This window comes from Urocitellus parryii, chromosome 3 (genome assembly GCF_045843805.1).
Source record: "Urocitellus parryii isolate mUroPar1 chromosome 3, mUroPar1.hap1, whole genome shotgun sequence".
NCBI lineage: Eukaryota > Metazoa > Chordata > Mammalia > Rodentia > Sciuridae > Urocitellus > Urocitellus parryii.
In genome coordinates, this window is record NC_135533.1 from 81333429 (window position 1) to 81348821 (window position 15393).

The 15393-nt window shown below is 35.3% G+C and overlaps 1 protein-coding gene across 2 annotated transcripts in view; it reads left to right on the forward strand.

The window, feature by feature from the left end:
• The window catches only part of Klhl7 (kelch like family member 7), a 58107-nt gene that overhangs the window by 10733 nt on the left and 31981 nt on the right, over positions 1-15393 (forward strand). The window contains exons 2-5 of one of the 2 annotated variants that reach the window (XM_026414818.2): positions 4490-4592; positions 5517-5610; positions 5839-5963; positions 14752-14927. In XM_026414818.2, coding sequence (XP_026270603.1) covers positions 4490-4592; positions 5517-5610; positions 5839-5963; positions 14752-14927 — 498 coding nt within the window. The remainder of the gene's footprint in view (positions 1-4489; positions 4593-5516; positions 5611-5838; positions 5964-14751; positions 14928-15393) is intronic. The other variant, XM_026414819.2, reaches the window with a different exon arrangement.

The following is a 15393-nucleotide window of genomic DNA, read 5'->3' on the forward strand; positions in this document are numbered from 1 at the left end:
GTCTGTCGATCTTATTTATTTTTTCGAAGAACCAACTTTTAGTTTTGTCAATTTTTTCAATAGTTTCTTTTGTTTCCATTTCGTTGATTTCCGCTCTGATTTTAATTATTTCTTGCCTTCTGCTACATTTGCTGTTGTTTTGCTCTTCCTTTTCTAGGGCTTTGAGATGAAGTGTGAGCTCATTTATTTGTTGTTTTTTTCTTTTTTTGAGGAATGACCTTCAGGCGATGAATTTCCCTCTTAAAACTGCTTTCATTGTGTCCCATAGATTCTGATATGTTGTGTCTGTATTTTCATTTATCTCTTAAGAATTTTTTGATTTCCTCCTTTATGTCTTCTGTAACCCATTGATCATTCAGTAACATATTGTTCATTTTCCATGTGATGTAGGATTTTTCCTTCCTTTTTTTATCATTGATTTCCAGTTTCATTCCATTATGATCAGATAAAATGCATGGGATTTAGGTTTGAATCCTAGCTCAGTCTTATTAATTGAGTGACATTGGGCAAGCCACAATTTCTCAGCCTAATTGGTATAACAGTCATAATACTCTCCTAACCTACCTAATAATGTTTGAAATAAGTGAGATAAAGAATGTGAAATTATTCAATGCCATACAAATATTGTTGGTATTGTTATTACAGTGAGTCTGATGGGATTTTGGGATTATAAGCAGTAGATTTTTATTCTTTCTTAAGTAATAACTTCTCAACGATATCTAGAGCTAACAGCCTTAAACAATAGCTAGAGCATGAGCAGGTTTGTCAAGCAAGAACCAATGGTTCTCTCATGCTGGCACAGAAAGAAACCTGGGTATCAAGTTTGCAGTGAAGGAACAGTTTTGACCACTGAGTGATGTAGCCATGAAGATGATTTTTTTTCCCTCTTCCCATTATTCAAGATTCAAATCATGAAAGTAGGTGTCTAAATGACTAACTTTAGACCTTTTACCCGACCATTATGGTTTAGATATTAGGTGTCCTACAAAACCTCATGTGTGAGACAATATTAGAAAGTTTAGAAGGGAAATGATTGGGTTATGAGAGCCTTAATCTAATCAGTGTATTAATCCACTGACTGGGATTAAGTGGATTGTAACTGTAGGCAGACAGAGTGTGACTAGAGGAGGTCCGTCCTTGGAGTGTGCCTTTGGAGTATACATTTTGTCCTTGTTGAGCACTCGATCTCTGCTTCTTGGTGCCATGTCCTGAGCCACTTTCCTCCACCACACTTTTCTACCGTGATGTTCTGACATACCTCAGGAAGAGAGTAATGGCATTAGCCACCTATGAACTGAGACCTCCTCTCAAACTATGAGCCCCAAATGAACTGTTCCTCCTTTAAAATTATTCCTGTCACATCTTTTGGGCACAACAGCAAAAAAGCTGACTAAAACACCAGAGCATGTCTCTGTAAGAAGTAAATGAAGTATCTGATTTTTGGCTCTAGGATTCTCTCACTCAGATAGTTTATTATGAGGAATTTTTTTATTATGAGGAATTTTTTTTTTAGAAGTAGGGGCTAGGGGTTCTTATAAGAAGAGGGAGTTGTAGACTAGATAAGTCCACAAATAGAGTTCACTATACTCCTTACCCTGTCCAGTAAAACATACATGTTCTTTCTCATTCCTATATTCCTATACTTAAAACGTCACCAATCTAATTCCAAGTTGAGTTCATTTGCTGATATCCATTCCTTCTGTAGCCATTTCAAGATCCTAAAGACTAAAAATAGGTGCTTTATGTGATTGTAGAGAGAAAAGGAAATTAGTTAAAACTTACGTAAGTACAAGAGCAAGTAGAAGGAATAGCTGGGCCCAGTAGCACACTGTCTGGCTCACACTATTGTTCCCATCCAAAATCAGAACCAAAACTTATTTCTGGAGAATGAGGGGTTTCCAAGAAAACACGAGAAAAGAAAATCTCAGCTTTGGGCTTTTCAGATTGTCAGACTAAACTCACCTGGAAGGAATCATCTGTCCCAAGGCTAATAGGGGACTATTGACCATTGATAGAAGAGATTTCGTCCATGCATAATGATGTCTCCGGCATATGACACATTCTTTTTCTTGGACAAAATGTTAAAATTTGCCAGGATGAAAGGCTCAGCCACCAGATTCCCTACAGTTTTCTTTCTCTGTTCATCCTGTGCGTGTGATGCCTCCTGCTTCATTCTTCTTGCTAAGGATTGCTTTGGCTATTCTGGGTCTCTTATTTTTCCAAATGAATTTCATGATTGCTTTTTCTAGTTCTATGAAAAATGTCATTGGGATTTTAATAGGAATTGCATTAAATCTGTATAACAGTTTTGGTAGTGTAGCCATTTTGACAATATTAACTCTACCTATCTAAGAGCATGGAAGATCTTTCCTTCTTCTAAGGTCATCTTCAATTTTCTTCTTTAGTGTTCTGTAGTTTTCATTGTAAAGGTCTTTCACCTCTTTTGTTAGATTGATTCCCAAGTGTTTTTTTGTTTGTGTTTGTTTTTTGAGGCGATTGTGAATGGGATAATTTTCCTAATTTCTCTTTTATCCCTGATATATAGGAACACATTTGATTTATGGGTGTTGATTTTATAACCTGCTACTTTGCTAAATTCATTTGAATTCTAAAAGTTTTCTGGTGGATTTTTTGAATCTTCTAAATATAGAATTCCACCTCTTGACTTTTGACTGCAGGGTGACATCAGACTTTGTAGTCTCTACTATTAGGTAACTCTAGGTCACCTTGGCTCATGCCGATTGGTTCTAATTGGATTCTTAACCATATATTGTAACATTTTATAGTTAGGAGGAACTATCCTTATCTCCCAGAGTTTCATGATTTGGTCACAAACATCTCCTGGGTTCCTACCATAGACATTATCTTGGGCCTGCATTTTCCCTGCAGTTAGCAGGTGGTTTGCTAAGGAATGTGACATATCCTGTCCACTTAGGCCAAGCAGGGCTGCAGGTAAATTGCTTTTGGAAAAGAAAGCATGTGGGGGGTCAGCACAGTGGGCTGTCCTTTTATAGAATTATTCTCCTGACCTCATATTCCCACCATTCACACCTATCTGTCCTCTAACAGTACCTCTCTAGGTCAGTCCCATCTCTTATTGAAACCTTTAGGTCTGTTATAGCATAGTCAATTAAATGTACCATTTGAACACAAATGACCCCTTCCACTTCACCTTCATGTAGATTACTTAACTCAGTTGCCATGCAGAGATCTCCATTGCTCCAACTGCCCAAAGTGCCTATAAATTTGACCAATAAGCCTCTATTTCTCAATATGCCTTGGAAATGTTTTTTGCTATATTTTGGTTTAGTCTTGTATTTTCTGGAAGTTCCCCTTAGTAGCCATAGATTCCTCCTGTATGAGGTCTCTGTGATCTAATATGATCTGATTTACTTTGGGGCCTGTTTTCTCTCTCACTATAAGCATTAGCATCTTATTTGCATTTTTATTCACAACAAAAAGTAGGAAATAGCAAAGAGTAATATAGTTTCTAAGAAACTATATTAATAATTTTAGTTAAGTACTTAAAATTTGCAAACGCCATATCTTCTGAGCTACTAAGCCATTTTTAGATTTGTGATAAGTTATTTTTGTTCTAAATATATTTTTGCCTCATTCCTAGTGCCTAGAAGACTGTTCAACACATGTAGACACCAAATTTTCTGTGAGCCTAACCTATACATTATATCTTTAGCTTCATTAAAAAATTGAAATTTTATTTAACAAAAAGGACATTTTTTTCTTAAAACTCATTTATTTATAACTAACCTTAATTCATAAGTCCATTTTCCCAATGTTTTAATCAAATGTTTACTCTGAATATTCCTTCTTTCAGCAGGCTAGAGTTGATACTGTTTTGGCCCTTGTCAGAAATCATAATTTAAAACTGGCTGCTCTCCAGCTTCTATCAGAAATGAGTTTGAGAGAAGAGTTATTTAAGGAAAGATTGCTCAAAGGACATTTGGTTCATCTACTCTGTGTATTCTACACTGTTTCTGTTTCAAGTTAGAGCTGTGAAGGCTATTTTCTTGGGAAATACCATGTTTGCTCTGGATTTTATCAAGAATACATATTTGAGGAAAAAACATAAAAACAGATTGCTATGTTTGAAAAATTGTCAGGGCATTGCTAGTGTGTCATTTAATTTCTCCCAGAAAAGCTCACCAAGAGAAACACTTTGGGTTTGTGTCAGAAAAAGAAAAACAAAATTGCTTCCCTGAAAGATTAGTAGACTTCTTTTTTCTGGTTATGAGGAACATTTTCTTCTCATGAGAACCTCAGCACCAAATTTTGATACCACATTGCAGCAACTCTGTAAATCCTTCCTCAGTATGTCTTACAAACAAATTCTGTGCTGTAAAAAGATTGGATTTAAGTAGAAAATAGAGATAATGCATATGGTAAGCCTATGTTTTATATGCATTACTAAACTAGGCTCAGTGAGCCCCTTTTAATTTTATACTTTTTTTTTTTTTTTTTTTTGGATTAGAAAACATTGTGTGATGTGATCCTCATGGTCCAGGAACGAAAGATACCTGCTCATCGAGTTGTCCTTGCTGCTGCCAGTCATTTTTTTAACTTAATGTTCACAAGTAAGTATCCAAAGGTAAATCATGCCATTATTTCTTCTATGAGAATTAGATGGGACCCTAAGAGAAAATATGTCGTTTTTCCTAGTTAGTTTTTAAAGCACTTCAGATTTAGAGCTATAGAGCAGTGAGGAGACTGAAAAGTGGTTATGTGATGATTGAGCAAAGGAAAAATGGCCTTTCAGATGCATTTGGTGATAAAGATAGGCTTCAACCTGAAGGCCCAGGGTTTTCTTTGTTATTTGTTTGTTTGAAGTACTAGGGATTGAATCCAGGTCCTCATAATGCTTAGCAGGTGCTCTGCACTGAGCTTGCATCCCCACATCCCCAGTTTTCTTCTTAACTTCACGTGGAGAGGCAAATGAGCAGCACTTTCTCAGTGACATTTAATCTAGCAAGTTAAAGAAAAGAAAAATGAGATGCAGTATATTGTAAAGAAACTTGAATTTGAAGTTGAGAACTGGGTCCAACTCCTGATTTCTCTATTTAATACTGTTTTATAATCTTAATCAGTAATAATGGTGTTCTAGCTACCTAGGTTCTAGTTCCCAGGGTTTTTAGGAGGAATGAGAGTTTGGCAAGTGATGATGACTGTATTGTTCATATATGTTTGTTCCAGCTATGTTAGAGCTGTTTTGTTCCTCAGAGTGCTCTTGAGTTACTTGAGGAGTTGGGGGAAAACTAAATTTTATGTCTTTGTTCACTTGTACTTTAGCAAGTTCTTAGATTAATTTATGGTATACCTCAACTGTTGAAAGTTATTTTGTATTTATTATAGGAATGTTGGCTTGCCTGAGGTACTTTCTTCCAGTAGATCTGTCCTGCTATTCTTCTTCTACATATTTAATATGACCCGAATACTGTCTCTTTCTTCAATTAAATTTGTGATGGTACTGGGGCCATTTACATTTCTCCTTTTCATTTTAGCTAACATGCTTGAATCAAAATCCTTTGAAGTAGAACTCAAAGATGCTGAACCTGACATTATTGAACAACTTGTGGAATTTGCTTATACAGCTAGGTGAGTCAAGAAGAATCATTTCTATGTTAAGGGAACAGCATTGAGATCTACCATAGCAAAGCATTGTTGTAACAAATTGGTGTGCTCTAGATTCTTCAGAATGAAAAACGGTAAGCATGGTGGAGTTTGAAGGTCCCATGCCATACGGGGGTACAATTTACAGTAATATTATTTAAATATTTAAAATTTGGGGGAAATTAGTGTTCACCTTAACTTATTTATTTGCAGAATTTCTGTGAACAGCAACAATGTTCAGTCTTTGTTAGATGCAGCAAACCAGTACCAGATTGAACCTGTGAAGAAAATGTGTGTTGATTTTTTGAAAGAACAAGTTGATGCTTCAAATTGTCTTGGTAAGAAATGCCGGATTCCTGTTTTGAAAAAAAAATCTTGATTGTGTATTTTATTAAAGAAGAAGAAGAAAAAAATTATTGCAAGTTCCTTATTTAACCTTTATCCACTGGAATGTTTTCTAGTGATCACATTTTAAGAGGAGCTTAGTAAGATACCTATTAGCCTGGGTATCCACAGCTCAGTTGTGACTGAGTTGTATCAGCATTTATGGCTTAGTTGTATCAGTATCTCCCAAAATGTAAAATAGTTTTTATAATGAGTTTTCATGTATCAAGAACAAGGAATAATGATTGTATCTATGGGTAGTATGTATGGCATATGATAAACATGAATGTTTACTTTTATTTAAGTACTTATGGGTATGCCAAAGTCTGTCACAGATTAAAAATTAGAGGTAAAAATTGACTGGGGCCACATAGCCAATACATGAAGGAGCTAGGATTGGAATTCAAGTAATCTAATTCTTAGGTGCTACACCATGCTGCCCCTCCACAGTGGCAAATATGCTGGTTTATACTAAAATACATAAACATTATAAATTAAGATGCTAATTGAGGAACTGGCATAGTTCTCCATTAGGAAGCCATCAATAAAGGGAGCCTTTTATATTTGATAAGAGAAAATCTGTCAGTTTTCCACTTTGAAATGATCCCAAGAGGCAGTGAATGAAACCATGTAATTACATTTTCTTACCCTTAATGTAATTCAGAACCTTTAAGGAAAGGGAAGAAGGTAGGAGTGCTAGGAAAACAAGGAAGAAAGAAAACTGGAATCAAGGAAATAGAGCCTCTGGAAATTAGTCAATGCTAAGATTTTGACCCAGAAAAAAAGATAATGAATGCTGATGTCAAGAATCAACAGCCAGGGGGGAGGCCTCCTGGAGAGATGCCTCAGAATTTTTGCAAGCCTCCTCTGCCCCTCTTTTTTCTCGTCTTCCTTCCTCCTGGGCACTTTGGTACTCCTTCCTTCACAGGACCTTACTGTGAGCACAGAGAAAACTTGGAACATAGGTGAAAAGTAAGCAGAGTAATTTCAGAGAAGAATAAAAGCCAGGAAAAGTGAATAAAAATGAGATTCAGCCTAGTATCTAGAAAAGGAATTGAACTTGATAGAGCAGAAGGGGAAACAGTTATGCAGGTGAACATACTGATAGAATTTTTTAAAAAGGTAGTCATGGGTCAGCATAGTGAAAAATGCCCTTGTGTTAGGAAATAAATCTATGCAACAAAGACACTCTGGGATGAGACTCATTCTTTGCCATAGTTTTGGGGCTTTATTCATCAATAAACCTTAAATTCCTGATGTTTATTTTCCCTTAAATAAATATACATTCTAATACAAAGTATTTAAAGAAGGGAATTGCTTTTAAAATGTTTTGGGAAGATGATGGCTTAGGTATATTTCCCTAAATCCCTAGCACTCTGAATGTCCTACTAGGGTGATACAACCTCAAAGAAAAATAGCTAAAGCTCTGGGAGTAGATGTGATAGCACCAAGTAAGGTTTTGAACCTGTAGTGAGTTCATGCTAAACACATCTTAGGCTTTTGGGCTCCTGAGGAGACCATTTAGGTATTTTGCCTCTGGATGCCTTTGGTCGTCATTGTTTTACAAAGCTGGAAGGAAGGATAGCCCAGCACCCAGAAACGGGACTGATCTTCTAAGCCTTGGACAAATACAGCTGAGCCAAGCATAATACCAAGTAACTAGAGGAACTGCTTCTACCTGCCTTCTTTGTGGCTCTGAGTATGGTTGACACTGCCAACCCAATAGAAAACTCCTGACCTAGTTTTTACCATCTATCAATTCCCTGCTTCCCATAAGATTCCAACAATCTGATTTTCACAAGTACTAATGGAACCCATGGCAGCAGATTGAATTGGGCAAAAATCATATAAAGTTTAAGGAAACCCAGTAGTTTTAAAGGATATAAATCAAGCTAAACAGCCAGAATGAGTAGTTCCTACAGGCAAATTTAATGAAGAAATGAAAGGGAATTTAGGATTATATTCAAAGGGAGTTGTTTTCCAGTTTTTGCCATCCAATCAAATTGAACAACAGTAGATACTCCAAAATTCAAACTAAAGAAGATCAAATGGGAAACTGCCTTATAGTACAAAATAAAAATTCAAAGAAAGCCATTAGTGAAAGGATAGGAAGATGTAGAAACACTAATGTGAAGTAGGAATTTTAGAAGGAACAGATGGAGGAAAAGCAAGAATCAAAGAAAAATCTAGAAAAAACTTATTTGGACTTTAAAAACATTAACTTTGACTAAGTTTTAAGAAGTACCAAGCTGATCATTTATAAATAGCCTCTAAGATAATCCTCCCTTAGATATATCCTAGTGATTTTTTTTTTTAAATCTTCAAAGATTGAGACCTTACATTTGGGATGATGAAAATATTCTGAAACTTGATAGTGGTGATGGTAACCTGTGGTAGATTTTATGTTATTTGTATTTTACCACAATAAGAAAAAAAATTGCCAACTTTCAGAGAGACACAGTATGATGGATTATCAGAAAAGGGCAAAATTATTTCCATCCCTGAACATATATACCCATCCCTTTGTAATATGACTCTGAAGTTTCTCTCATCAAGAGGTAGAGCTTGTTTTCTGTCTGTGTAATCTGGATGTGGCTATATGACTTGCTTCAGGCTGTGAGGCATTAACATATTTGATGTGAGCAAAGTCTTGAAAAATGCTTGTACATTAGAACTTGCCCTTTTCTGCTGGGAACTCTTCTGCCACAAAAAGAAACTATTTGGAACAGAGTTGAGCTCTTCTACCTGATAGTCACAAGACCAACTAGCCTGCTGTTACCAAATATGTGGATGAGATCAGTTTAAACCATTGAGCCTCTGCCAAAAAACCAGCTGACAGCGGAGATAAGGCAAGTAGTCCAGATCAGAAGAACCATCATTGACCCCATACAATTACAATAAATAATAGATTTTTTTTTTCCTAACCCTAAAGTTAGAAGATAATAGCCAGGTGTGGTGGCACACGCCTGTAATCCAAGCAATTGGAGAGGCTTTGGCAGGAGGACTGAGAGTTCAAAGACAGCCTCAGCAACTTAGTGAGGTCTTAAGCAACTCGGGGAGACTCTGTTTCTAAATAAAAATATAAAAAAGGGTAGCTCAGTGGTTAAGTGCCCCTAGGTTAAATCCCTAGTTCAAAAAAAATAATAATAATAGCATAAAGTTTGCAAATGAGAGGGGGAAAAGAAAGAATTATGTTCTAAGACATTATTCATTTGGGAAATTATAAAGAAATAGTAAATAATCACCTATGTTTCTGAAAATTTATCAGAGGAACTACTGAAGCCAAGTGAGAGAGGTATATAGCTCTAATAGGAATATGCTCATTATCTTAGCTGCAAGCAAAATGAATTGATTTTTGCTGGTTTAAAGGGGAAAATTGTTGGAAAGACTAATGGGTAACTCAAAGAATTCCCTAGAAATCACAAAAATAAGTTAGAAAAAATATAAGGATAATACAAACCTAGTGAAATAGCACAAAGTGTTTTACTCAGTGGATCAGAGAACACAAATTGTTGTAGGATTTCCTTGAAGTATTTACAAATATTGATCACCAGAAATAGATTCTGCAGTACCTCAAAGAGAAGAAATACAACTCCCACTCCCTAAGTATAATGCAGTAAAACTAGAAATTAAACACAAGGGATATCTGTTTTCTTCAACCCCATTCTCAGCACTTGAAAATTTAACTGAAGAATTATTTAGAAAAGTACTTTAAAAGGAGGTATTTAAAATTAATGTAGAGGCGATATAGAAACATATGATAAGGACATAATAAAATCAGGACCTTGGAATGTAACTGAAGTATTTCTTGGAAGAAAATTAATAATTTCAAAATGTTTTCCAGGGCTGGGGTTGTGGCTCAGCGGTAGAGCACTTGCCTGGCATCATATAAAAATAAATAAATAAAATAAAGATATTGTGTCTAACTAAAACTAAAATAAATAAATATGTTTTCCAAAAAAAAGTATTAAATTTTGATCGTTTATAATATAAGCGTCCTTCTCAAAGAGATGAAAATAAGATTCTTTAAAATATAAATTAATGATATAGAAAATAAACTATAGATTGGACTTGATTAGAAAGACAAAAACTAATTTTTTAAAACAATATTAAATAACCTTAATAACTCTGATCAAGAAGAAAATATCAAAGGACAATATCAAGAATTGGAACTGTAGATAAGAAAGCAAAAGTCAGTAACTAAAATTGATTTCAAAAGCAGAAAATCTGAACCTGATAACCTCAAACAGTTGAAAAAGTAAAACACTGTTCTCAATTAATGCCCCATGCCTTGTGATTTTATGGGTTAATTCTTTCAAGCTTCCATGGAATGATGGTCATATTATTTAAAGTGTACTAAATCATGGAAAGGATAGAAAATGTCCCAGTTCATTTACTCTATTAGGATAAGATCACCATAATGCCAACATCAAACAACAAACCTATGTAAGATGTGCATGTACAAACATACATAAAACTTCAGTTTCATTTAGAAGCATTGTTTTTTTTGGGGGGCTGGGGATGTGGCTCAAGCGGTAGCGTGCTCGCCTGGCATGCGTGCGGCCCGGGTTCGATCCTCAGCACCACATACAAACAAAGATGTTGTGTCTGCCGAGAACTAGAAAATAAATATTTAAAAAAAAAAAAAAAAGAAGAAGCATTGTTTTTGTTGTTGTTTGTTTGTTAATTCTCTTGCCTCAGCCTCATGAATAGATACAGTATTCATATGCCACAGCTCCTGGCTATGAATGTTCTTTAGAAAATCCTTTCTGGCTCTGGTGCAGGATGACTATGAAGTTATGTGTGTGAGGGGACAAGGGAGTATAGGGAACTTTGTACTTTCCCTAGTTTTGCTGTGCACCTAAAACTACTCTAAAAATAGTTTATTAATTAAAATAATAGTAATAATGCTTTGTGACTAGATAATATTTACTTAGAAATGACACTTTTTCTTTAGCGTGAAGAAACCTCTTAATTTACTAACAACCTATAAGAGAAATAAATACCTCAAATCTTAGCAACAGATGCTGATACTACTTTTGTGATTTCAGTACCTATTCCTGATGTTTAAAACAATAAACTCTTGCCAGACACCATGGCGCATACCTGTAATCTCAGCAGCTTGGGAGGCTGAGACAGGAGGATCAGGAGTTCAAAGCCAGCCTCAGCAAAAGCAAGGCTCTAAGCAACTCACTAAGACCCTGTCTCTAACTAAAATACAAAATAGGCTGGCAGTGTGGCTCAGTGGTCGAGTACCCTTGAGTTCAATCCCCAGTAACCAAAAAATAATAATAAATAAATTCTTAAACTAAAAATAGTTCTTAGTGAAATATCATCTCCCTGGTGGGAGCAGAAGTGTATAGATAAAGCAGACTTTTCATTATGAGCATTCAGCATGCCATGGCATTAAGTCAGCCCATTTCTAAAAAGGAAATAGAAAATGCCACCAGATCCAACAAGTTGGTTAGCAGATATCAGTGATAAGAACTTTTAAGGTGTAAATATGAAAGCATCAAAACTCATTATCTGAAAACAACATGAACTTGAAATATGAAAGAAAAATCATAATTGGGAGGTCTGCCACAACAAAGGACATACAAAAAAATAAAAATAACCAGTCGTTTTATACAGAAGAGGAGGAGTTAAACTTTTTCTGTAAAGGGCCAGAAAATAAATAATAAATATTTTAGGTTTTATGAGCCATATGTTGTTCCCATCCTCCTCTTTCACCTTCATTCTACTCTTCTTCCCTTCTTCCTATATATTTTTTTAAATAGCCACTTAAGAATGATGCTTAATTTTGCTTTTTTTTTTTTTTTCCATTCTTATGTGCTGACCATAGGATAAAAACCAAGCTCTTGTGTCTGGATTTGGTCCATGGACAATATTTTGCAGAGTCCTGATATGGAACATAAGTATCCAATTAACAGGGAAACTCCCTGCTAGATGAAGATTAAGATAGCTAGGGAAAGGCTGAAGAGGAAATATATAAGGCCTATTTGAATAAAATTGTGTATTTACATAAGAGATCATAAAATTTAAACATTATGAATATATTTGTCAGAATGAATTTGATATATGTCATGTTCTTAAGTGGAGTTTCTCCATGTTACAGAAGTCCATCATCCCCAAAGTAATTCACAAGTTCTGAACCATCCTAATTGATTATATCAGGATTTTTTAAAGTAGAGTATGTTAATTTATTTTTAAACTGATTTGTAAGAAAATATTTTACAATAACCAAGAAAAGTGTGAAAAACAATGAAGGAGGCTTTTCCTACAAAATATTAAATTAGCCAAACATAGACAGTAATATTGGTACAAAGCATAGACAAAGGAACAAAGGAGGATTCAGACTTATGAAATTTAGTCATATCTTCCTGAAGTCATGCTTTATCTTTAATGCAATTTGATTTTTCTTTTTTAAAATTTTGATTGGTTATATATGACAAGAGAATGTATTACAATTCATATTACACATATAGAGCACAATTTTTCATATCTCTGGTTGTACACAAAGTAGAGTCACATCCTTCATGTCCTCTTACATGTTCTTAAGGTAATGATGACCATTGCTTTCCACCATCTTTCCTACCCTGATGTCCCCTTCCTTCTCTTCCTTCCCCTTTTCTCCTTTGCCCTATCTAGAGTTCATTTAATCCTCCCATCCCCCCACCCCCAGCTTATTATGGATCAACATCCTTAAATCAGAGAAATGATTTGGCATTTGGTTTTTTGGGATTGACTAATTTAATGTAGCATTATATTCTCCAGCTTCATCCATTTACCTACAAATGCCATGATTTTATTCTCTTTTAATGCTGAATAATATTCCATTCCTTATATACCACAGTTTCTTTATTCATTCATCTACTGAAGGGCATCTAGGTTGGTTCCACAGTTTAGCTATTGTAAATTGTGCTGCTATAAACATTGATGTGACTGTGTCCTTGTAGTATACTGTTTTTAAGTCCTTTGGGTGTAGACTGAGGAGTGGGATAGCTGGGTCAAATGGTGGTTCTGTTCCCAGTTTTCCAAGGATTCTCTATACTGCTTTCCATATTGGCTGCGCCGATTTGCAGTCCCACCAGTAATGTATGAGTATGCCTTTTCCCCCACATTCTTGCCAACACTTATTGTTGTTTGTATTCTTAATAGCTGCCATTCTGACTGGAGTGAGTGAGATGAAATCTTAGAGTAGTTTTGATTTGCATTTCTCTAATTGCTAGAGATGTTGAACATTTTTTCATATATTTGTTGATTGATTGTATATCATCTTCTGAGAAATGTCTGTTCAGTTCCTTGGCCCATTTATTGATTGAGTTATTTGGGGGGTTTTTTGGTGTTAAGATTTTTGAGTTCTTTATATATTCTAGAGATTGGTGCTCTGGTGTGTATCTGGTAAGAATTTGTTCCCAATTAGTAGGTGCCCTATTCACCTCACTGATTCTTTCTTTTGCTGAGAAGCAGCTTTTTAGTTTGAATCCATCCTGTTTATTGATTCCTGATATGAATTCTTGTGCTATAGGAGTCTTATTGAAGAAGTTCGGGCCTAATCCCACATGATGAAGATTAGGGCCTCCTTTTTCTTCTAATAGATGCAGTGCCTCTGGTTTAATTCCTATGTCCTTGATACACTTTGAGTTGAGTTTTGTACATGGTGAGAGATAGGGGTTTAATTTCATTTTGTTGCATATGGATTTCCAATTTTCCCATTATTTGTTGAAGAGGCTATATTTTCACCAATGTACGTTTTTGGCACCTTTGTCAAATATAAATTAACAGTAATTATGTAGGGTAGTTTCTGTGTCCTCTATTCTGTACCATTGGTCTACAGTCTATTTTGGTGCCAATGCCATGCTGTTTTTGTTACTATTGGTCTGTAGTATAGTTTAAGGTTTGATATAGGGATGTAACCTGCTTCACTCTTCTTGATAAGGGTTGCTTTAGCTGTTCTGGATCTCTTATTTTTCATGACTGTTTTTTCTATTTGTATGAGGAATGTCATTGGGATTTTGATTAGAATTGCATAAAATCTGATAGTGCTTTTAGTAGTATGGTCATTTTGACAATATTAATTCTGCCTATCCAAGAACAGGGTAGATCTTTGCATCTTCTAAGATCTTCTTTAATTTCTTTTTTAGCATTCTGTAGTTTTCATTGTAGAGGTCTTTCACCTCTTTCATTAAATTGATTCCCAAATATTTTATTTTATTTTTTTTGATGCTATTATAAATGGGGTAGTTTTCCTCATTTCCCTTTCAGAGGATTTATCACTGATGTACAGAAATGCCTTTGATCTATAGGCGTTGATTTTGTATCCTGCTACTTTGCTGAATTCATTTACTAGTTCTAGAAGTTTTCTGGTGGCACTGTTTGGGTCTTCAAGGTATAGAGTCATCATCTACAAACAGTGCTAATTTGAGTTCTTTTTTCCCCTATCTGTATCCCTTTCATTTCTTTCATCTGTCTAATTGCTCTGGCCAGTGTTTCAAGAACTATGTTAAAAAGAAGTGGTGAAAGAGGGCATCCCTGCCTTGTTCAGTTTTTAGAGGGAGTTCTTTCAATTTTTCTCTATTTAGAATGATGTTGGCCTGGGGCTTAGCATAGCATAGATAGCTTTTAGGATGTTGAGATATGTTCCTGTTATCCCTAGTTTTTCTAGTGTTTTGAACATGAAGGGGTGCTGTATTTTGTAGAATGATTTGATTTTGTGGTCATATATTTTCTTTCTATGTTTAGGTATAAGTGTGCTTGCAGAGTGTCTGGACTGTCCTGAATTGAAAGCAACAGCAGATGACTTTATTCATCAGCATTTTACTGAAGTTTACAAAACTGATGAGTTTCTTCAACTTGATGTCAAACGAGTAACACATCTTCTCAACCAGGACACACTAACTGTGAGAGCAGAGGATCAGGTGACTAAATTTTTCTTAGTAAAAACTTCTTTATTGATTTCTTATACCTGATGTTTGGATACATAAAGGAAAGAGTCATATTAGGAGAGAATATGGGGTTTTTTGTTTGTTTTTGTTTTTTTTTACAATAAACACAGTATTCCAAAGTCTATTTCATAGGAAAAGTAAGTCTTGGGTGCTTATAGGGGCCAGCTATTTGAGAAGCCACTTAGTAGAGATAAAACTACATGATAGAACAAGATGTCCACATTTGAATCACCAGAAACTTAATATGTTACATTAAATGGCTCAGGGGACTTTGAGGTGTATGATATATTCAGGTGGGTCCCATGTAATCATAAGGGTCCTTAAAAGTAAAAGAGGGGTGCAGTGTAAGAAAGAATTGACTTATCATTGCCAGCTTTGAAGGTGGAGGAGGCCACACACCAAGGAATGCTGGCAGCTATTATGTTCTAAAAAAGACAAG